The sequence below is a fragment of the Hippoglossus stenolepis genome, chromosome 19, assembly GCF_022539355.2.
Source record: "Hippoglossus stenolepis isolate QCI-W04-F060 chromosome 19, HSTE1.2, whole genome shotgun sequence".
NCBI lineage: Eukaryota > Metazoa > Chordata > Actinopteri > Pleuronectiformes > Pleuronectidae > Hippoglossus > Hippoglossus stenolepis.
In genome coordinates this window covers 3062447-3086979 of record NC_061501.1, presented here as the reverse complement: position 1 = coordinate 3086979, position 24533 = coordinate 3062447, and the positions used below count along the sequence as shown (strand labels likewise).

General features: G+C 40.6%; 1 protein-coding gene across 1 annotated transcript in view; it reads left to right on the top strand.

The window, feature by feature from the left end:
• The window catches only part of si:dkey-225n22.4 (collagen alpha-1(XXI) chain), a 53100-nt gene that overhangs the window by 1191 nt on the left and 27376 nt on the right, over positions 1-24533 (top strand). The window contains exons 4-18 of the mRNA XM_047344603.1: positions 969-1085; positions 1207-1393; positions 2068-2233; positions 2341-2563; positions 4407-4580; positions 4832-4909; positions 5045-5056; positions 5275-5367; positions 6482-6535; positions 6640-6693; positions 7806-7859; positions 7953-8006; positions 8889-8942; positions 9141-9194; positions 21540-21593. Coding sequence (XP_047200559.1) covers positions 969-1085; positions 1207-1393; positions 2068-2233; positions 2341-2563; positions 4407-4580; positions 4832-4909; positions 5045-5056; positions 5275-5367; positions 6482-6535; positions 6640-6693; positions 7806-7859; positions 7953-8006; positions 8889-8942; positions 9141-9194; positions 21540-21593 — 1428 coding nt within the window. The remainder of the gene's footprint in view (positions 1-968; positions 1086-1206; positions 1394-2067; positions 2234-2340; positions 2564-4406; positions 4581-4831; positions 4910-5044; positions 5057-5274; positions 5368-6481; positions 6536-6639; positions 6694-7805; positions 7860-7952; positions 8007-8888; positions 8943-9140; positions 9195-21539; positions 21594-24533) is intronic.

Here is a 24533-nt window from a genome sequence, read left to right as displayed (position 1 = left end):
AATGGATCAGACACTATGGGATGTCCTCAGATCGGCTGTCTCTGTGGATGCCTTCAAAAAGAAGCAAAACACAAATCTATTCACACGTGAGCAAAAACTTTGTCTGCTGCATTTATCATTTCCTTTTTTTTTTAAAAGTTCTATTGTGAAGCACCATGTGACTTCCTCTGTGACAGGTACTATTTGAAATAAACTTGACTTACTTACTTGATTACCTCTAACAGTCATAATATACACGTGCAATATAAAATACTATGTGTGCTCTTATCATAAACTGTGTTAACACTGAAAAATGTCTCGTGCATTCACATTACATGTATCCTGATGACAGAATCACCCAACTGGGACTGTAATGACTGTGAACTAGAAACATTGTGCCACCTGGCAGCTTTCATGGGGGGCGGGGGGGCCGTGAGGGTTGCTGACTTGGTTTTCTCTTAACTGGTTTCCTGGGGCACCTGCATGCGGAAGTGTGGTGGGAGAATAAAACATATTTTACTCTCAAAATATGCTGTCAAATATCCTATAAAAATGTTCACTACATCCAGAACTCTCCATCCAAAAAGTAAACTAATAACGATAAGTGCTCTGAGGCTGGTTATGGAGAGGCAGGCTACACTTAAGCGCAGGTCCATGAGTGCCAGCATTCGCTTGCAGCAGGTGCAACACGACCACACAGCAACACCACAAGCATAGAAATACTCAATAAACAAACAGACAGGCTGAATTTGCTTTATGTAACATGCTCTTTGAAAAATATGACACTGTACCCATAACCTTCTGCTCATGTTGTGATCTGCTCCCAAGTGGATTTAAAAAAGCTTTTTTATATGTGTGTATATAATTTAATTTGCACTCTGTGATGTAGCGGTCAGTGGCTGAGAACTGATGAACAGACAAGTTCACACATGCGATCCCTCACAGCATCACGGCGTTTTTTCATTCACTGTGTTCTGAATGTCTTGCAGACTGGAAGGGCCATTAAGTTTGCTGTGGACCACGTCTTCGCCGCATCTCAGCGACCCAGCCAAGTGAAGAACCGCATTGCCGTGGTGGTCACTGATGGAAAATCTCAGGATGATGTGGTAAATGCTGTGTATAAAAGCTGTTTGCTGAAATGCTGCAATATGTATTGACTTTTTGTGATGTTTGGCCTAAAGGGAAAAGACTTCTCAACCATTGGAGGCTCATTTGTTGTTTCTTCAGGTAGATGCCAGTATGGAGGCACGAGCTCAGGGCATTACAGTATTTGCAGTCGGGGTCGGCAGTGAGATCACCACCTCAGAGCTGGTATCCATCGCCAATAAACCGACATCCACCTACGTCCTGTATGCAGAGGACTACACCAACATTGACCGTATCCGAGACTCCATGGAGCAGAAGCTATGTGAAGGTCAGAATTTTGAGTCGGTGTGTTTTTGTTTTGTTTCATCTCCAACTCCGGCCATGATCCTGAGTGAGCCTTGGGTTTGATTATGTTTAGAGATTTGGGTCAGGTTTGGTCAGAGGTTACCCATCTCAAAAAACATTATGCTGGGGTTCGAGATTAAATCAGATTCAGAGTGAAATCGAAAACAGCCTCACTCATCAAAACAGCCACAACTACAAATACAACAACAGCCATAACCACAGCAATACACAAAAGCTACAGCTATGTCCCTATTACAGCTGCAGCCAAAGTCACAATCAACAGACGCCATTAATATGAATTATCCTCTGTAGTTATTGTAAAATTGTAATGATAGTGACTTCTCAATGAACATACATAACACCATAACACCAAGTTATGTTCAATTTTGCATTTATCATTCTCAAGCTCAAGTGGAAAACAGATATTTGCTAATATTAAATAATGTTACATCAAAACACAGGGGTAAGACAAACTACAGTTATTACATTACGCCAAGCAATGCATTCAGTTATTTTTCAGCCCCTAACCTGCGCTTGCTCACTCCTCACTTTGTTGTAACAGCCAGCAGTGCAGACAGATGTGTCTCCTCCCTGCTGTTATAGCTGCAGTTTATCTTTTCTTCTGTTGTCTCAAGAAATGACCCTTTTTCTTTCCAGAGTCTGTCTGTCCCACAAGAATCCCAGTGGCCTCTCGTGATGAGAAAGGCTTTGAGCTGATGCTGGGCCTGAACATTCCGATGAAGGCCAAGAAGATCCCCGGCTCCCTGGTTTCTGAGATAGCATACGCCCTGACTGCAACCACAGACATTACCGAGAATACCAGGTAGCAAGAGTGTGCTCAAGTCCTTAACAATTTGTTACGTTTCATATTTTTTGCTATTTGTGCAATTATTGTTCATATTTCATTAATTTGCTTCATTTTCACACCAGGGAGATTTTCCCAGAAGGCCTCCCTCCATCCTATGTGTTTGTAGCCACCCTGCGTCTCCAGGGGTCTGCTTCAAAGCTGACCTTTGACCTTTGGAGGGTGCTGTCAAAGGACAAGGAGATGCAAGCGGCAGTGACACTAAGTGGAAAGGACAAAACTGTCACCTTCACCGCCACGAGGCTAAACGAAGAGGAGCAAAGTCTCATCTTTAAATCTGGATTTCAGGTTAGTATAAGGACTGAGTTTCATATCCATACCAGATCAATATGTCAATCATTTTTCACCTCGCTACTTCCCTTTTGTTTGTGCTATGAAGGAAAGAAAATGCTTTTTTTTTACTATTTCTTCATAATTTTGATTACATTTGCTCAAATACCTGATCTCTCCCTCCGTTGGTTACTCAGTATTAAGTCACTCAACAAACTGTACCTTCGCCTCTGAACAAAGTTCCAAAGACTATAAGCCTTGTGCTTTAAGGGTAAATCAACAAAACCAGAATTAAAAACAACACAACATGTACATGCATGTTACACAAAAGTATTAACCTGAACCACATTATTTTGGCTAGGGTGAGCCACAATAGGGGAGAGCAGTCGTCCTCATACCAGAAGGTCAGCAGTTCGATCCCAGTCTTTCCCACTCTGCATGCTGAAGTGTCCTCGGGCAAGATACTGACCCCAAGAATGGCCCCTTCTCATACAACAAGTGCTGCACATAGATGCACTGTGAATGGGTGAATGGCAAAAAACTGAACTGTAAAGTGCTTTGAGTGGTCATCAAGAGTAGAAAAGACATCCTGTCTATTTACAAGCCAAAGATCTTTAGTTGCACAACTCAGATTTTTCTAGGTTCGCTTATAATAATTCAGAAAAACAGAAAGTGTATCGGTGAAAAGTGAGTTTCATTTCATGTAATGCACATTATTATTTTAAAGTATCAGTTTTCCATGAAATGGTTTGACAAAATGCTGAAATATGTGCAAATGATAAAAAGTCAACTAGTATTTATTATGATTTCTGATATATAGCACATGCATGGTTTCTCAGCAATTTCTGTATTTTGCTGTGAACTTAAATGTCTGGAAAGCTGATTATCAAAGCTACTTAAATGGTTTTATATGCATGTATACTTATATCCTGATATATAGGCCTGGCCAATAATTACAGCGTAGGCGTATTGGTTAATATAAAGAGTGTCGTGTTCCGTGGTGCCGTTTGTTATTTTCCTGCAGTGCCACTAAAAGGATGTATTGTGCGGTGAGTTTGTCTCTTCCAATCTTGAGTTTCCCTTCGTGTTGGTCGCTGTGAATGAACCTGACTTGCGGAGAGCCAAGCTAGTAGTAGTTTAAGCATCATCGCCTGTTGAGTTCAATTTACAGCCGGCCCGGTGAAGATGTAATGTGATGGAAGCCAGGAGGAGGCTCAAAGAAAACGTTTCCTGTGCTAAACCGCTGTATTTACCTCGTGGAAACTAGTTGGCGGGTGTGTAGCACTTGGAGAACATGCCCCTGTTTCCATGGCAGCACAAGCTTATAATACATCCTGTTGGACACACGTCAAGTTGTTTTTCCCGAAAGGCAGCCTCCATCCTTACACACACCTAGACTGCAGGGAGGAGAGGGTTGTAATTATGTTCAGGTTGTGTGTTTCATTTGATTTGTTTTGATGTGGCACGAGGTGTAAGCCTGTGATTTGTCGTTTTAGAGATGATGGCTGGTGTCGTAGCACCCCGAGGAAACAATAGCTGCTCTGTCTCTTCTCTCTGTCTCTGTATGGTGTTTGGCTTTAGGAGAAAAAAGGTGATGGAAAAGGAGCTCTTGGTCGAAATAACTCGGCGGTCATAACTATTTGTGGAGCATTTAGATGACACACATTTTCAACAGAATTAGTTGAGATGAAACACATGCATACATACGAGTGCCAACAGAAATTGGAGGCTGTGTTTAAGATTTGACAAGTTGATAGCTACGTTCACCTTTGCTCATGAATGGAAGCTGTTTCAGTCCCGAAAATGAATAAACCCTCTGTCAATGTATCTTTACATTTGAGATATTTGTTCCTCCTTTCAGAACCTGTATGATGGAAAATGGCACCAGCTCAAACTTCTGGTGAGGCCACGCCAGGTCACCGGTTTCCTTGACGATGAGCTGGTCCAAGAAGTCATGTTGGAACCGATGGAGCCCATTTACATCAACGGGGAGACGCAGGTGGCTAAGAGGAGAGGAACAGACATCACTGTGCCGGTGAGTACACAAATCATAGCTCTAAATAAAGCTGCAGCTGAAAGGTCCAAGTGCTCTGAATTTATTTATTAACAAGGGCAGGCGATCCTTTGTGAAAGTACATTTAAATGGGTTGTAACAGTCGCCACTAGATGAATGTCAGGTTTAAAGCACTCAATGGCAAAGAAAAGGGTAGAAAAACTCAAAATGTTGTTTGAACATATTGTTGACGTTTGCCATATGATGAGATTTTTCAAATTTGTTTGATTCAGGTGGAGATTCAGAAGCTGCGTCTGTACTGTGATCCTCACCAGAGTGAGAGAGAAACTGCTTGTGAGATCTACTCTGTGGTAAGACCTCCACTGTCACCAACCTGAATCTACACAGGTCACATGTCGAACTTAAAATTCAGTGTGTTGCTGCGTGTGTATGAGGCTACAATGATAATACAAAATATTTTGTCCCGTCTTTCTGATGCTGCACAGGATGATGAAAGGGTGAGTGCAGTTTCCTGTTTCTCTCACATTTTGTATCCGACTTTGCTCATTTAGCCACAGCAGTAATATGAGTGGAACTCACTGGCAGTGATAATTACTGAAGTGTGACCTTTCTTTTTTAAGTGTGAGAAAACATTTAAATCAAAATAATGTGTTTTTAAATGTGTTTTATGAATCCTAATGAAGAAAGCACTGACGGTTTGTGTGTGTTTCCTCAGTGTCCTCTGAACCGCACTGCCACAGCGGAGGAGGACGACTGCAGTAACTGTGCACTCGGACCCCCAGGGCAGCGCGGCCCACCAGGCCGCATGGTAACGCATGCACACGTGCACACACACGCACACACCTACGCACTTGACTAACCAAAACCTCCGTAAAACATGTCTTCACCTTTTTGTCCCCATGTTGTTTTGCAGTAATGCATCTGCTCCAACAGAAGTCGGAGGTTATTACACATAATAGTAGTTATTCACTGTACAATGTGACTATTTATCACATTGGAATATGTAATTTACAAACGGAGGAAAGACCACAACTTGAACTCGAGAACTAGAAAACTGCTAATACATACGTTTCTTCTGTCCAATTTCTTCTTCCAATGATCTTTAATGACTGCATAATTCAATTTAATATAATTCATAATAATATAATAATAATAATAATAATAATAATAATCAAATAATAGTGTGACCATTTGTGTATCCTCATAACAATAACAATAACAACAATAATAACTCTAGTTAATCGCAGTAGATTTTTTTTATCCACAGAGGGTTTGGTATCTCCAAATGTCCTTTTGAAAGCTTCTTAAAAGGCAGAACCAAGTAGTAAGTTGTGGTGGTAAATGTTAGCAAACGTTCTAGAGTAATTGTTGTGTACCTTTTAATGAATAAGCTGACTTACTTATAGTATTTGATTAATCTGCCTCTTCATCTGAACTTTGTAGGATACACTATGAGGGATTGTCTATTTAACCTTTCTCTTTGAGGATGTACAGCTAAATGCACACACACATCTGATAATGGCTGGGAGGCATGTCATTAGCAGGCATATGACCATAAATCAAATCGACATTGGACAAAATTTATACTTGAGAGGTAGAGTCAAAGGATCATCAAAGCTACTGCATTTCACTGTGAGGGGAACATAAATGTCTGTACCAACTGCCATGGCAATTCACATAATCGTGTCAAGACATCTCACCCAGTGCAACAGATGTCAGCCTCATGGTGCTTAATGAAAAGTCAGTTTATCACAAAAGTCATCTGATTTTATGGAAGCCTAAATATCAGATTTTATGGCTATTCATCCAATAATTGTTGAAATATGTCAGTCTAGGCAGGCGTACTGAACAGAGTGTCAGACCATAGATCCATGCCACCAGCGTGGCCATTGAAATGTACGTGTGTTGTTGTAATTCCACAGGGTTTCAGAGGAGAGAAAGGAAGGGAAGGACCACCGGGACCTGATGGTAAGCCTGTAAGTGCTGATCAGTTCCTTCTACTGTACCTTTTCACATCTTCATACTGTTGACACCAGTCCTTGAGATACATGCTCATGTTGGAAGTCGTTTCTGTCCCCAGGGTAAGGACGGGAATCCTGGGACTCACGGCCCTTCTGGATTAACAGGGTTGAAGGTAACATGCCTACACACTACCTTTCAACAGCTACCAGCTATTCACAATATCTACTTGGATTCAGCTGCTCCATATGTTATCTTTACATTTCCCTAATTAGTTTGTTGAAGCACCAATGTGAGTTTCAGTTGACCAGCGCTTGAAGACTCCTTTACCTTCGGTCTCACTGTTGATGTTTGATTCCCGGTTTAACTTTGAAAAAGATCAGTTATTGAGCTTTGCCATTCTTCATTAGCAAACAAACATCAATCTTTGTGTCTTCATGTCATGACCATTGAAATGCACTGAAAACCAAAATGCTACTTAAAATTCTGCTGCACAATTAGGACCTCCCAGGGTTTCCATGTTACCCCAGTGAAGTCTTAGTTTACACCATGCGTCTGGCAATTTTAGCTCTGGATTCAAAATATTTCGAAAAGTTTTAAGACTACACAACCTGGCTCCTGCACAAAATATCAGTGCTTTTCAGTTTCTCTCCATGTTTCCTATATTTTGTTCCTCAAGGCCCCTCGAGCCATTAGAACAAGGTTTCTTGGTTGTGTCCCTCACAAATATTGATTATTTTCATCGAATGATTCTGTCTTCTTTAGCACGGTAAATCCTCTCAATCATTAAATCAATCAACCAAATTGTCTTATTTGTATGGCCCATTTTCACAAATCACAATTTGTCTCATAGATCTTTAAGAAGGTTTGACTTCCTCTGTCCTTAACCCTCAACTAAAGTAAGGAAAGACTACCAAAAAAAAACTATAAACAGGGGGAAAAAGGTAGAAACCTCAGAGAGAGCCAGATGTGAAGGATCCCTCTCTCAGGACGGACAGAAGTGCAATAGATGAGCGTGTAACTGAACGCATCAACAACATGGTCCCATCCTCTGCGCTCATTCATTCTCATTGAGTGATTTGTTCAGTATTGTAATGTTGTAAATTACACACACATCTAAGATCAGCCATTTGGTAATTTATGGAATGATGCTTCAAATTTCCATTATCATATTTTCTAAACCTTATAATTGATTTTTAAAGTGATAACACCGCTTGTTCAATTCAGTGAACACTCTTCTGACTTTGGATTTGAGTTCTTACCGATTGTCTTGACTTGGCTTGGCAGGGTGAAGGGGGCCCAGAAGGACTGAGAGGGGAGACTGGTCTAAAAGGGGACAAGGTAAATCCTTAAAGCAGCAGTTGTATTTGTACTGTGGCTTTTCTGATCTGCAGCCGGTACTGACAGTCACCTTATGCTACTGATGTTTCTCAGGGAGACAGAGGGCAGCCAGGCTTACTCGGAGAACCAGGCCTCCCTGGATCCAAGGTGAGATTACAACTTGTAGACTATGAACCTAACTGCTGCCTGTGTTCCTCAGGTAGGAACCCTCCTTACTGATTCTAAAGGAAACCCATCCTTTATTGTTAGAGTCCTGTCCGTACCTGAAGAATTTGGTTTGAGTGACGCTTTTAAAAATAACCCTTAAAACCTGCTTCTAGTAAATCTGTTGCGTTTTTATTTAACTTTGTTTTTACGTTTTTTTGTATTTATACCTTAAAATATCTCTATACTGGTAGCTGCTGCTAAATCTGGTTAAAACAGCAAATTTTCCCACTGAACAAAACTGAACTTATAGGTCCCGCACTTGCAACTTGACTTTATTGTGAAGGACAGTCAGTTTCTTTAAAAAAAATAATGTAAGTTTTAAATAATTATTTGAACATATAAATGATTATATTCAATACATGTAGGAACCCAAATTGTAAATTCATGAAAATCCTACGTATTCGATCCTTACTCTACGATCTGCAAAGCGTGAGAGGTCCAGGTTTAATTTACTCCAACTGTAGGTGTGGTACTTGTTGCTATCCCTGTCAGTTCAGTGATGAGCATTGTGGGAATTTGACGATATTATGTCTTGTCAGCTACTAAATCACAAATACTAAATACTAAATCATACTAAATCACAAATTGAATTGAAAATGCATAAGGAAACACTGTGTGAATCTGGGTGTGAATGGATGAATGTCACTTGTTTAGCACTTTGAGTGGTCAATGAGACTAGAAAACAATTTACCATAAAGGTATTTTTGCAATGACTTCTAATAACCTAACAGAATAAATTTAACACCAATTTACAAAGCATTCAAAGTGGTACTATGGGTCCTATTATTAAGTGTTTCAATTTTATGCTTATGTTTTACATAGGGTCTTCCTGGAGAGACGGGTGAGGCAGGACCTCCGGGAGAGGCTGGATCAATGGTAAGATCTAGTTCTGTTTACCAGTCAAAGTGAAAAACCTAAACACGTTTAGGCAGATAATACAGTAAATAATTCAAATGAAGTAAAGAACAGAACCGAATTCCAATTCTGGTGCTTTGGCTCCCAAGTTAGTCAGACAAATAAATGCTATGATAGTGTTGGATTTGGCTCTGAGTGTGTGTTGGTTCTCCAAAACAGGGGGAGACAGGACTACCAGGCACCGGGGGACTGGTCGGGCCACCAGGAACACAGGTCAGTGTGGACTCTGGGAGATCAGGTCACACCTCACACTCAATGTTGGACATCTCGTGCAAAAAACACAGAAATCAATACTCCCTGCTGCTCTAACAGCCTCCACTCTTCTTCACATGCTTTCATCAACTATTACTGAACCTGGACCAAAAAGAGATGTGGGCTTAACCATTAAAACAGCCCCAGACCAAAAGTACACAAAGGTTGTGCATACATGGATACCCACATATAGGGTTCTGGATGTTTTCTTCTCAAACATTGGTGGCTATTCATTTTACCTTAGCATCAAAATAGACTTTTACAAAAATGAAATGACACCTCAATGCTTGTTTGAAGTGTTCACAAATCTAAAATAATCTGAAATTGAAATTGAAAGCAAAAGAAAAAGTGGTTAGTTTCTGTAAATGGAGTATAGTACACAATGAAGTACAAGCATAAAATGAGAGAAGTTCTAGTTTTCAAACACTACCCGTTAATTCTCTGACTGTGCTATATTTTCTGAACAATAGCTTTAAAAGCTACACAGGAATTTTAAAGCTGTGCCTTTGTGATATCCACTGCTCTTCTTTGCCCACTGGTACCACGGAGGGAAAGTGAGCGGCTTCCTGTGTCTGAAAGCGAAACTAGCCCGCCAACATCCTTTCCCATGTCAGACATAAAAGTATCAACCTCAGCGTAATGGCTCACAGTAAATCTGAATACTCTCTCCTCTTGTCAGTTAATGACACTGACACCGCTGCAGGAGTATGTGGGCCATGTACAGTTATATGGGACGTCCCCAGTGTGGTGACTTGAAAAAGAGCAAGTGGCTAAATGAAAGAGCACTCGCTCACATGTGCAGGCAGGCGAGCACGCCCACCAACTACAAGTGCGTGATGCTATTTTGAGTCTCCTCTGAAGTCTTCTGAGCGCTCCAGCAGTTTGACTCGCAGCCGCACTGCTCAGTAATTTAGGACTCTTCCTGTTATCATAATAAACTGCTTTCCCCGAGAGTCTGGAAGTGTTCTACACCAAGTGGAGGGTGGTGGTACACAGGGAGTAGGAACAGTTGGTGTCCATGTGTGGACTTGTCAGGGGGTTGCTGGTGGTGGTGGTGCAGCTGGGTGTGTGTGTTGGGAAAGCGAGTGAGCAGCTATAACTGTTGTGTTACCTTTGAATGACAAAAACACAAACTGAATGCTAATCAACTTCAATGTGTTTACCAACAAGGTTAATCAATTCAATCGATCAGGAGAATTCTTTTCATCGCTTTTATTATTTCATATTTCTAGTGGACAATAATAATGAACAAGGATAACATATTAAATATGGTACCAATCTCCTCATTTAACTCTCCATCATGACATGAATAAGCACGCCTTCCCCAAAATATTGACCTTTTATATCAAATTTATCACCCAGATTATTTACTGAACAAATATATCTACAATACTAAAATTCACATTAATTTCACAATTCCACATGAGCTCATCCCACTGATAATGAAGTGGGTTGTATGCTCTCTGCCGTCTAAACCCTGACGTCCTGGTGCTATATGAACCTCACACGACTTCCCCGCATTAGAACATAATGTTACGACTGGAAGTGCCTAAATTGCTGGTAGAAATGAGTTGTGTATAAACCCCAGAGACAAGGTTGTTCGACCGTAATTAAAGGATGGGGAAAATTATTGTCTGTATACAGGATGCTAATTGCCATGGATGCAGTCGTCTACCAGGGCTTTCCCCTCCTTTCCTGACATGAACTGCTTATGGAACCAGTCAGAGATGGAAAAGTAACAAAGAATATTTCCTCATGTACTAGTACAAAGTAAACTCAATCTTAGCTACATATCAAACGGACATATTGCTGGACCACAGTTACTGACGGTTTAAGATATGAATGATCTCACAGATTAAGATTTCACAAATAAAATAGATGATCCCTCAATAATATTTGATATGTTCAATATTCTTGAATAAAGAACATGTACATAAGGTTGGCTCTGTCCTACTAAGCTCCAACATTAAAAATCTGCTTATTTTATTATCAATAGTAATCCAATAGTTTAAAATATATGTATATAATCGAATGAAGGACTTCTAATTGCAAAACGAACAGATGTGCAGCATTGTGCACTTTGATAAAAGACCCTAATACCTATAGATACAACCCAAAAAAATAGTTTTGCATATATCTATATGAATTTGGAGCTGTCCATTTCATCATGTCTGTGTTAATAACGAGTTAAATGTCTTGGCTGTGTCGAGCCACTGTCCTGCTGCTAGCGGCTTCCTCTCACGATTCAGTAAACAGCTGAACACAAAAGCTTGTGAGACTGACAGGACCACCGGATGACCCACTTCCCTGGAACAAGCTGGTGTTGATCAGACCTGAGTCGCATCACAGACGCCGCAAGACCAACAAACAGACCGAATTTCTTCCTGCAACAATGTCAGGGAACATTAAGCGTCTTAATGATTTACAGGAAACCGTCTGATGTTTACAGAACACAGGGACGGGTTGCTGTAAGGGCTAATTGGTTGTTGGGTATAATGTTGGGGGTTAAAAGGGCACAGTTTAAATGCAGAGCTTTGCCCGGATTGTCAGACTGAAGGCTGTTAGATGAAGTGGCCTCCGAGGCTGCTGCAGTTTTCGGTGAATTCTGGGTTTCAGTGCGTTGTTATACACACAAAGGACACTTTCGACACTTCATAGCATGATTTAATCTCCTGAGAGGTTTCTTCCCACGCTGACTTCTGTCTCTTGCTCTCTCCTACTTCTCCTGTTATTACACTGAAAATCATCATTCGGTATCGGACGTTTTCAGGGACTCAAACTTTCCGATGCGTGAACCAAACTGGCCCGTTATGAATAGCCGCAGCAAACTTATAAAATGTTTTGGTCGCACTTATTTGAGGTACTTTGGGTACATGTTGGTTTTTCTTCTAATATTTGTTGAAGTCTGACAAGGACATTTACCTTGGAGCAGTCTGAGTATAAATACACCAGAGGTGAGCTGAAAGCATGGCACGTCGAACAAGGTCTCAGTTCAGCTCCAGCATGAAAAGTCAACTGAGCAGAGACATGATTCTTTCTCAAGCTACAGTGAAGTGAATCCGGAGCATGTGAGGTTGAGTGAGTGTGATCACAGCTTCATCAGAGAAAACTGTTGGACAAATAGTCTTGTTTACAGACCATGTCAGCCTTTTCTGTTGCTTGTGACCAGGCTCAGGACTCTATGAGCATTGTTTTTTGACTGATATTAGTATTCACCCTTTTATTTTTAATATAAAACAACAGAGCCCTTCGTCTTCTGTTATTTGCCTTCTAGAATCATTTCATCTTATAATAGTCCCATATAAAATGCATTACCTGCTCAGTGTTTGGCCGTTTTGGGTTCCAACTAATGAATTCTGCAGGGAATAAAGAGACAGAGCGTAACCAGAAGGTTGATGGTTCGATTCCCGGCTCCTCCGGTCCACATGTCAAGATACTGAACCCCAACCCTGACAGCTGTGTGAATGGTTGGTGATTGAAGCGGTGCAGCATATAGCGCTGTATGAATGTTTGTGTGATTAAATACAGGCCATTTATTCAAGGAAGCGTTCACTTTTAAACTCCTCAATGTAAATCAAACACGCTAACATTTTTCTCAACTTTATATGTGAAAGAGTTATGTTATGATATGGTTGACTGGGCTTGGTTGGCATGAAGCATGTGGCTCAAATTATTTCACATCATTAAAGACAAATTGAAAATCAAGCATTTGGAAATGACTGAATGCGCTCTAGTGCTTATCAAACCAGCGTATGACGATTGTGATGTAGGTGATGTTGGTTTGTTTGTTTAGTTTAAAAAGCTGTTGAGAGAAACCTAAGGCATTAAATACATGAAACTTAACTGTGCATGGATGTATTCTTGACCTATGGGAGCAAAATATGTTGAAGTGGATCTAAGGTCATAGGGCTGCAAAGGCCACATCCTCTGTGGAGAACTGTGGGATTTTATTAATACAAGGAGAAGTTTACATTATAAACCCTACCACAATTGTCTCATCAGAATAGGGCCAGTAAATACGCCTGGAATTATATCACTTCCTACACAACTACCAAGGAGTAGACACTCAGTGAGAGTACAGTGGTAAAAAAAAAAGAAATATACAGTACATGATATGTACTGAATGTGGGTGCGTGTGTGTGTGTAACAACAGTTGTGATCTGCGCAGGACCAAATTACCCACCCGTGTGGTCACCGCCTGAGGAAAACATTTTCCATCGACTGTAAGGAATTTACGTGTACCCATCCATGACAGCTCCATTGAATGTTAATGAGGCCTAAACTTTGATATAGTGTACAAGGCCTCAGGCTAACGGCAGCATGGTCTTTAATCACACACACACACACACACACACACACTAACATACAAAAAAACGCACATAAACAGAAAACTGCTATCTTTCAGGAACATTGGATTTGATGTTTGCCACTCGAGTGAAGAAAGTTATCTGCTTTATGGTGGTCGCAGGTCTCTTATTATCTGGTATAGAGATTTCTACACCCAAAATTATGGATTTTCAGATGTAGCTGTGTGAGGTTTTAATGTCACAGAGATAAAGATAGTGTCTGTCATACGCTCTTTCCCTGTAATTAAACAGTATACGTGTAATCTGTAAGGAGACGTTTGGAAAATGTTTCAGCGATCGAAATGTAAATTCTCTTTTATATGTTCTTTACGAAAATAATTAACAACTGTAGCAGAACTTTGTGTTTAAGTGTTAAGTGATAGTGGGATGCTGTAAATGATGTTGCTTAAACAAGCAAACCCATGACAATAGTCTTTGTATAGACACTACAAAGAAGCCCATGTGGGTTTAAGCCGGGCTTATTTTAAACTGCTATGCTTGTAATTTAGCAGCAGGTTCAGAGACCTGCTAATGTGAAAGTTACAGCCTCTCCATCCCTCAGGCTGTTAGAGGTCCAAATCATCAGTTGTTCACCACAAGTACAGATTACAGAGCCACAGGGGGGCACATGGTTAAAAAAGAAAACTCTGATGTGGTCAATTATAAACTGAAGACTCAAAATGGATGCAACCGAAGTACAAGGTATTTCTAACTGGACTAATAGCTGTTTACCTAGTGAATTAGTTAGTTAGAATTAGGACCTTGATTCAAAAACAGTAGGTGCAGAACGTGAACATTTCAGTTTTTGGCATATTATAGTAAAAGACATACAAGTTTGTATTTAACAAACAAACAAAATGTTGCCTATTCAATTAAAATCTGAAGCATAGGGTCTTTAAGTTAGGTTTGTTGTTATGGATGTTGTCATTGAATCTGTGCTTCCTTGCGTTTGTATTTCAGAAACATGTGCTGCTGAATAGAAGTGAAACGTGTTTCCAATTGTGTTTTCCGAGTTCTTTTCTTTACTAAATGCTCCCTAACAAAGAAACATCTGTTTCTGGATTATGTAGTAATGTAATTATTTGTTATTGTTGTTATGCAAAATAAGTTCTTCGACATGACTCATTTTTAGAATTGGTAACAAAATAACAGCATACCATCAGGGTCATATCTATTTAACAACCTACAGGAAGTAAATACATAAATTAAACAATGTAAAAGCTGCAGCATCACACATTAAACTTTTTGTAATGAGGCGATTAATCATGGTGATTATGGAGGCACATTAGTTTGCAGTTTTACTCATGCGAATGCGAGTGAGGTAAATGAGGCACATCCCTCGACACATACTGACCTCCCACCCCGAAACGCACACAGCACATGCTGTTTATAATGGTAGAGTGCACAGACAGGCCTCCTGGAGTAAAGTGACATCATGTGAGGTTAGAATTAATCAGCCAGTCCTGCGCTCGGTGACAGTCGGCTTCCCTTTAGATCTATATTTGTCCCGGTGGACTGACGGTCCTGTGGCCGTTGGCAAGATTCTATAGAGCAGGGGAGGAGCGTGGTAAAAAAAGGATGGGGTAGAAAAATATAAGGTATATTTAGTCTGTTGATAACTGCTTTTAATTTACAGACTAAATATAAGGTATATTTAGTCTGTTGATATCTGCTTTTAATTTACATTTCAGTCAGAGAGACTTATGTCAAGACACTTTCCATGACACTGTGGGACGTACTCTGGCAAAATGAGCGAAAATGTCATTACATAATTTTACCAAAGACCAAAGTGTCATGGAAAGGCTTAAAGCAGAAGCTAAATAATGAGTCAGCAAAATCGTATGGCTAACAGGAAAAGGGAAAGCAGCAGGGAAGTGGAAGTCCAAATGGGAAAAATATATGGGTATAAATACATGTATATATTCTTATTATGTAAGTCCATTTATAAATTTGCTATTTTAAGGTTTCAAATCCCATTTTTGTATCCATTCATTGATTATTTGACATACATTATAAATGTACATTTACATTTTTGGTTTATCAACAACTCAACAGGTTTAAAGAGAGTAGGGCAAAGACATGCAGCAAAAGGTCACATGTGCACTCATCATCCTATGGGAATTATATTCCTTTAATACTTAATTTTTAATCCCATTAAATCAAATCAATCAATTAATTAATGCTTTTGTAATTTTGTCAAATTATGATATATTTCAAATATCTTTTGACCCTTTTGCTCCTCCCCAACGAGCCAGAGCACTGTGGACAACAAATGATCGTAGTTACCTGATGTTCTACCTGAACGTGCCAAGCAACCATAGGGCATGTTCAACATATCCAGTATCCCTCAGTGTGAAGTGGTTGATACAGCTTCAAAGACTTTCCAGAAATCCCAGAGCATCCCAAGGCTTCCCCAGGCCAGATGGGATGTATAATCCCTCCAGCATGTTCTGGGTCTTCTCTGGGGTCTCCTCCCAGTTGGTTGCACCCAGAAAAACCACTAAAGGGAGGCCAGGAGTAATCCCTATCAGATCCTTAACCACCTCTTCCACAGGCTTCCTGTAAAGCAAACTCATTTCACCTGCTTGTGTATGCTATATCTTTCTTTCGGGTCTCTCCTCAAATCTCATGGCTTTTGGTGAGGGTTGGAACATAGACTGAACGGTAACTCAAAAGCTTCAAGAGCTTGTTTCTCCTTACCACAGCCGTCAGGTACATTTCCTGCATATCGGCTAAAGCTGCACAATCAGCCTGTCAATCCCACATTCTGTCTTACCCCAGCTCGTGAGCCAGCCCTGAGATACTTAAACTACTTGACTAGCGGCAGCTACTGACTCTCAGCCCAGAGTGAGCGAGCTGCTGCATATTTCTCCTCTGTTATAAAAACGTCTGGTCAGTCACACACTCTATTGTGTATTCTTGTATTTCTCTGCTTGTTGTCTTTATCTTTTATTGACGTTTTTTCCAGATCTTCAATTTGAACTAATCTAAGCAGAGTTCAGACGTCAAGCGGTTACAGTCTCGTCAGTCTTTAACAATATGCGGCAGGCTGAAGTGGCAGATTCGTCTGCTTACATGAAAGGACAGTGTCAGAGCACTTGTCTATTTTCTCTTGTTCTAGACCTTGAGAGATTTATGCCATCTTGTCGTTTATTGGACTGTGGTGGGCGTCTTGGCTGTGTAATTATGAGGTCTGCTGCTCTTACGGGTTTATGTGCGTAGTGTGGCGAGACGCTTCAAAGGAAAACAGACGCAGTGGAGAGCTAATTCAGTTGTTTCCTCGCTGCCAACATTCAGAAATCTACACTTAAAATACATGTTGGTGAGACCTGGTACCCTCAGTGTCTGCAGAGGCTCATACAGAGGGAAAGTGTTTCATACCTGCATGGCGTCATACTTGAAGAGCTGTGCTGAACCAGGGCTAAAGTTAGATCATAGAGGAGCTCAGGTTAACAGGATCAGAAAGAGCAGATGAAAAAGGAATCAACAATTAGTCATCTTCATGTGTTCCCACCACAGGAACTTTCCCCCAGGAAGTAGGAACCTTTACAGGAACTCCGTACGATTCCACCTCAGGAACCATGGCATAGATTAAGTACAGGTGAAATGTTTTTACCCCCCAAGACTCCCTGCTTGGGGGGTAGTACTTTACAAAAGTACAGAGACCTTTGGTGTGGGACCTCCAGCGCGGTATTTGGTAGAGTACTTCAGGATTTTACTTCATTTGGTCAATGTGGGTGTTTTGTGTGTTGAACAGCAACACTATGAATCTTCTCCATGTTTGATGTTGTTATAATGATTTATATAGCATGTGTTACATTCAGTTATGATTTGTATAGCATCACCGTTGCTGTGCACTCTTCTGGTGGACCGTGTCAAGGAATTTCTGAGCATCCTCACACAGCACATCTGCTATTTATTAACCATTGCGAGAATAGAGCCCATCTCATTTTACAAATACTCCTTTCCCTCCTCGCAATACCCGAGGCCAGGTCAGAGATAAAGGGAGAGCTAGGGGTAAATTCTACACTCAAGGATTTTTTAAATATCTAAATCAGAGGGCTCCAAGGACACAACATACGGACACACCATGAATTAGATATGTTTGCTTGAGGTTTAAGTACACAATAAGATGCAAATATACATACATGCAACATAGATAGTTTAAGCATCTCTAGCCTTTTATGGGCATGTTGTTAGGATGGGTGATGCGAGGTGGGGAGGGAAGGAGATAGGTTGTGGGGGGGGCGTTGATATTTAATTCACCGCCTGGTCTCGTGTGATGCGCATCAAGCTGCAATAAACTCTTCTGTGTGAAACATAAGCTGCTCCCTTATTTCTCCTTTCGCCTGCTTCCAGATAACTTCCATCACAGACCGGAGGGGAACAGCTTGTTGTAACTGTCAGTTGTTCATACATCAGCAGGCCAATGTGTCTAATTTCCCCTGGTCTTTGGTCTGTGTGGCAAACGCCGATCTGCTGGAACCTTTTAGTTCTTAGAAAATAGTTCCAGATACTTCTGGTTAAAAAGTGGCTTTATATTGCCTCACAGGATTTTGTATTAGATGAACCAAAGAGAAGAGATTTTAGGACCAAACACACAGACACAGGCAGGTTTGAATTTTCCTGCATACTTGTCATACCTACATCATTTTGAGAATAAACCAAATTGTTTAATAGACCATGTTAAGTTATTGTATCTTTGTATTTTATATCAACACTATTTATATGCCTAGTTAAATATTTAATTTATCCTCAAAATAAGTGGGCCTTTAAGTAGGTTCAGTGCACAAGAGCAGAAGATTTGCAGAATCCGAGAGCGTATGTTTAGCAAGGACGCGGAAACAACCTTAACACGAGGAGAAGGACTCAAACTGGAGCTGATGAGCTTTGTGCAGAAACAGCACATCCGAGTGCAGACAAACGGTTTCGAGCAGGAGCAGAGACAATTTGTGCTTAAGGCTATTTGCAAGGACAGAGATTTTTAATGCTTTCTGCATAACAAAATCTGAACGTGGAATAAAGAAATAATGCACTGAAATTGAAAGACCACGCTCTTGGATAAAGATAGAAAATGCTATGTGAGGGTTACGTTGATGCCATTTGGCTGAGAAATCTTAAAACTGCAAGCGGAGCCTTTACAACCCTGAATGGAACCTTACAGCCGAGGCTGCAATGTGGCTGACCACTACAATGAGCATCATTATCTTTCCTCGGCCATGTTTGTCTAATATTAAGTCCCAGACTTTAATTTAGGAGTAATGTTCTATTTCCACCATTCTTGTTTCCCCTCAACTGATGAGGACTGGGCGATTACATCTGCTGCAGCTGAAATTCATTTCTTTTCATGAATTGCAGATCTTGAAAAGGTCATTCACGCTTGAATTTGCTCCTGATTGTTGCTCCTTAACAAATGGACTATTTCCTCATATTTGAGCAACGATTGATAAAACCTACAGTGACCATCTGTTTTAGGAATTGAGAATTTTAAGTAAAATTACAGACTTGTGATCCATTTGAAACATACAAGGCTTTAGTAGGAAACAATGGGTAATGCTACAAACACATAAGATACATCAAAAAGTATTGAAAAATAAAGCCCCCCAAAAAAATTGTTGACAGGAAATCCCAATGTGGAATATTGCCAGTTGTACCCTTCAACCACCTCATGACAGTACACCTCAAGGATATTTGTTGTATGTGATCTATTGTTTTTGATATTTATTTGGAGCGGCTGAGGCTCAGGGAGTGGAGAGGGTCGTCCACGAGCCAGAAGGCTATGGTTCAATGCCAAGGTCCTCCAGCCTGCATTCAAAAGTGCCCTTGGGCAAGATAACGAACCCCAAAATAGCTGTGTAAATAAGTGCTGTATGAACGTGTGCATGGATGAATACGACATGTAAAGCACTTCGAGTGGAGACTGGAAAAGAACTGATTCAATCCATTTACCATTTAGAAGGACACATACCATTAACTCGGATATATCCGAGAGATATGAACGTGTTAGAGTCATGAGAGACAGAGAGATATGTAGAAGTGAGATTACTTCCAACATTATCCCCAGATATAGAAATGCACGACAAACACAAAACATGTATCATAGCTAATGCAATACAGACCTAAAAGCTCATCTAAATCATAACCATCTCATCCTGTTTACTGAGTTGGTAACATATATCCTGGGACAAATGTCATATTTATTCAAGAGTAAATCTTGTTAACAGAGTTGTATATATATATATATATATATGTTTATGTACAGCAAAAGTGCCATTGCATTTTTTCCCCAACCCCTAACAAAAAAGTAATTGCCCCAACACCAAACCTCTGGTTCCACAGGACACACAGAACAGAGGAACTATGAAATGCTGACCATGTTGAGTGGAAAACAAGGGACACTTGTGTATGTGTCGAGTAGACAGACGAGTCAGAGCTTTACAGGAGGCATCATGTACAAATGAATGGTCTTCAGTGTATAACATGTGTTTTACAGCTTGTTTCACATGGTCATTGCCAGTGCCAGTGTACTATGGTGGTACACACTGGAACCAGGTCACATACCACAGACATCGTAACACATATAACACACATACTTAAACAGCGCAGAGAGGTCTTGCTGGAGGTTTAAAGTTTATTTGCATGTTGTGTTGTGGCTTAAAATGTGTTTGTTTGTTGCCGTTCATTTTTATTTTAACAAGCTGCCGCCTCTCTGCGAGACGTCCGCCCACGGGACTCGCCACACCACAAGCTGCCCCATGCGTCAGTGCTGTGCCACAAGCAGAGGCTCATTACATGCTTAATCCCAACATTGCCTTCATATTCAAACTGCACTAGTTCTATAGACATTCACAGAGTCGAGCAACAATATCGAATCATTGCTTTTTCTTGGCGTTATACACAGCAGGCCAAAGGTTGAGAACAGCCCATCTCATTTGAATATGGAAGTTCATTCTTGACCCTTGGATCAACAAGAGAAAAGGAAATCTCCCTCAAAAGTTGACTTACTGGCTTTTTCAAAGCTTTCAACCACATTTCAATTTTTTTGTGAATAAATACAAATACTTAGATGAGAAAAAGCACCTTTTATATTCAAATATTTATTTTACACCAGGTTTGACAATGCTAGGCAACACAGTGGTGGTTGCAGGCTGACATGCTCACAGTAACAATGCTAACATGCTGATGTTTCCTACATGCTTACCATCTTAGTGCAGTGTGTTAGCATACTGAGATTTGCCATTGAGCTATACGTGAATAGAAGCTGATGAGAATTTCGTTGTAAATCAATCTATTGGACACAAATATTTTAAGAATCACCAAAGTTATCAGAATTAAAATTCATCCTGAGGGCTCATGAAAGTCTGTTAGTCATAGTCAGAAATGACAACCTCCTGCTGGAGGAAGTACAAAGTAAAAAGGATGAACCGTCTGTGAACCATGCATGTCTGTACAAAGTGTGTCAGTCCATCTGACAGTTGTGTGATATGAGCTAAGCTGCTATAACGGCTAGGAAGGGTATTTCTTTATTTACTGCATATAAATCGTACTATTTATAAATTTACAATAATAGTGTTTAGTCCTACTTAAAGACACTAACAGGTTTTACCTTTTTAAAGAGATTACTTTTCAAAATGTCACACTGTTTTATCCATATTACCGTGGATACAGAATAAAGCAGCACAAAATCCCCATTTATTCACGAGTTCTTTCTCCCGTGCATTCATCCATTTGTTCACAAAGACCCTGATTCACCTTTGCTTTTCAGTGCTGCTCAATCACTGTAAGTGGATCTGGTGTGTTTTGTACATGTATTCCTCTAATGTCATCTTGTCTACTTCAGCAATATCTGGTTAAATGATGAGGATCCGATGACAGATGCTAGACAACTGATGCTACCATGTGGAACTTATTGATAGCAGCAGTAAAGTGAAAGGCTCTGACATGTCTGTTGTGTCCTCAGGGACAGAAGGGGGTTCCTGGATTGGCCGGTGCTGCTGGAGCTCAAGGTGCCCCGGTAAGTTACTTGCTATTTGTATTACAGAAGGCTGCATGAGGGGATTTTAGATTGTAAGCATCACATACCTGTCAAATGTCAAAGTGGCCAAGTTATTTGTCAATAAATGTTGTAATAATTTGTGACGAGACGGCTCACGAAACCCGTTTCCTGTGGATTCTGTGGATAGAACAAGCAGCTAGCTTTTAACTGGTCCCATAAAGATTTGTAGGGAGGAATAATCAGGACGTAAACATGAGAGCTGAGATTCATTGCTGCTTTTACACACTGCTGCAAGCTAGTAAACCCAGTGCACGCACACACGCATACACACACACACACACACACACACACACACACACACACACACACACACACACACACACACACACACACACACACACACACACACACACACACACACACACACACACACACACAGGGCCTCAATGCAAATGCACCCAGAGCAGACACCGAGCTGTCCTCAGCCTTTGTGTCTGTACGTGGGCAGTGAGCCTCAGCAGAAAGTTCCATTAACTGTTGAATACATCTATATGGTAATAACTAATACAAACCATCAGGAAGAAAAAGCTGATGAATCTACTTATGTCAAGCCCAAGTCACTATTTGTCCTCTGAGGTGAAAAGGCTCTTTAACTCTTGAATGTTATGCCTTTTTTATGTACTTACTTTAATATCCAATGTCTGCATGAGTCAGACTGCTAAACCCATCACTGTCACACCCCACACCCGCACTTCATCTGGGCCAGAATGTAAAGCAAAGCACAAATAGAGAGAGATCTTAATGTGTGCGTGCAGAGCAGCTTCCCACTGCATCCCCAAACAAAACCCTCCCTTCCTAATCAGGCTGATGTTTGCACAGTGAGGAAAAAAACCGCTGAACGCAGCTTTTATTATTGGAAATAGTTTTACTATACAACAGTGTCCCCCCCCCCACTGTAATTGCTTGGTAACAATGCAATGTCTTACACTTAATGAATCTGGGTCAGCAGCAAACTACTGCTGCTTCTGAAACTATCTGCAGAATAGTTGTGTCGAGTCTATTCAATTAAATATTCTGTCAGTTTACTGTGCATCAAGTTTTCAGTTTTCTCACGTCCTCATGACGTCACATGAAATCATACAATTTCAGAGCCCATTTGCTATCATCTGAGGACCAATTAGCCTCTGGGGGCAACTGCCAATATTTTGGGGTTCCCAAGCCTCCATCTTTTGTTGGCTGTACACCATTTATTAACATTAACATTCGACTTTTTGTAGGTTTTTGTTAGATCCAGACCACACTTTGTGTAATCTCTATAACAGCTATCTGCATATGAATGCAGATAAATTAAAAAGCTGATAGCCACTGTTTTTTAGTCAGAGTAATCCGACACGTTTCGGGGAGTGTGTGCAATTGGTGCAGATGCGAATTAAAATCCAGATATTAAGTTCATTTAAATGTGAAGCCGATTGTATGATTGTGTGTAAGAGTGAACGACAAGCATTTTTCTTATTTTGATCTGTCCCAAACAGACTCACTGCTGTTGTTTGTTCTAAAATATCAATGTAAGATAAATCCGTTAGTCCTCTTTGTGATTGTCTCCTCTCCGTGCCCCATGTGGCCTCTCTCTTCATCTGTCATCCAACCCTCCTCTTCTCGCCTCAGGTACGATAACGTGTAGATAACCACAATCTGCTAAAGACAGATCAGATGCCCTCATCTAGCCTCAGACCTGCTGGTACGCTGCTGAGAGATGGATGCGTTCAGACAAATGTTGTTATGCAGGGCCCGCTTCACTTAAATTATGTTTGTGAGTTGTTTTCTAGGGGGAGAACTTGCTGTCACACTCATTGGTGCTCATGTTACTTCCACAAAAGCTGATGTATCTTATTTTTTATCTCAAATTTAATTCCACATATCCTTCCGTCACAATCTGACAAACCATTGAAATTAAATTGGAATCTCTTCGTCTGATCCGACACTGAAATTTGACATTGACTAAATCTTTCTCCCACAGACAGACTAAGCAGAGAGAACACAGAGGTCACACAATGTATTTCTGATGCTAAACAGGCCCAATGTTGTTACCAGAGTAAAGCCACCATGTCAGACACCTGCTGATATCCAGATCCATCAGCCCCATTCTAAACCCCAGAGATTACACTTAGTTTACTTTATCACACACACACACAGACACACACACACACAGACACACACACACACACACACACACACACACACACACACACACACACACACACACACACACACACACACACACACTTATCTACAGTGGAATCATCAGTGCAGGTTCACGTAGTCTGAATGCAAAGCACTCTGATCCTCTGGTGAGAGTCTATGCTTCAGTGAAGCTTCCAAGCTGATGTCTGACAGTGCATGACGTGACAAGACACTGCACAATGTAACCCCTCTCCATGTTTACATAATGAAGTTACATCAGGACGATCTTTCACTTTCTTACTTTTACTTGACAGTTTCCAAACGCTTAGACACAAAATATTAACAACCATGTTTGTCTACAAAAGTGTATTTTCATGCAAATTGTCAATTTGTGCATGAAAATACCAGGAAAAAAAGCTTGATTCAATCTAAATCTAAAATTGAATCTATACTAAAACTTTATTAAATTTCAAATACAATGATTATGTTGTGAAATTTGATTGGGCTCTCTACTTTCAGGGTTTCATTTTTGCAGGACCCAAATGCAGATGATAGTCACTGTGCGGGTAGACTGCTGTGTGAATGTTGAGTGAAGTTTTTTATACCTTATACAGTGCACTAATTGCTTCCCACAATGCATTGTAAAAAGAAGTGGTAAGAGTCCTAGCGACAAGAAGAGAGAGGGCAGCAGGAACAGCCTGACCTGAGTGGAGCAGCACATCACAGCACAAACAGTGGCAAACATGTTTATCTCTACATTTAAAGATGGTCAGTCAA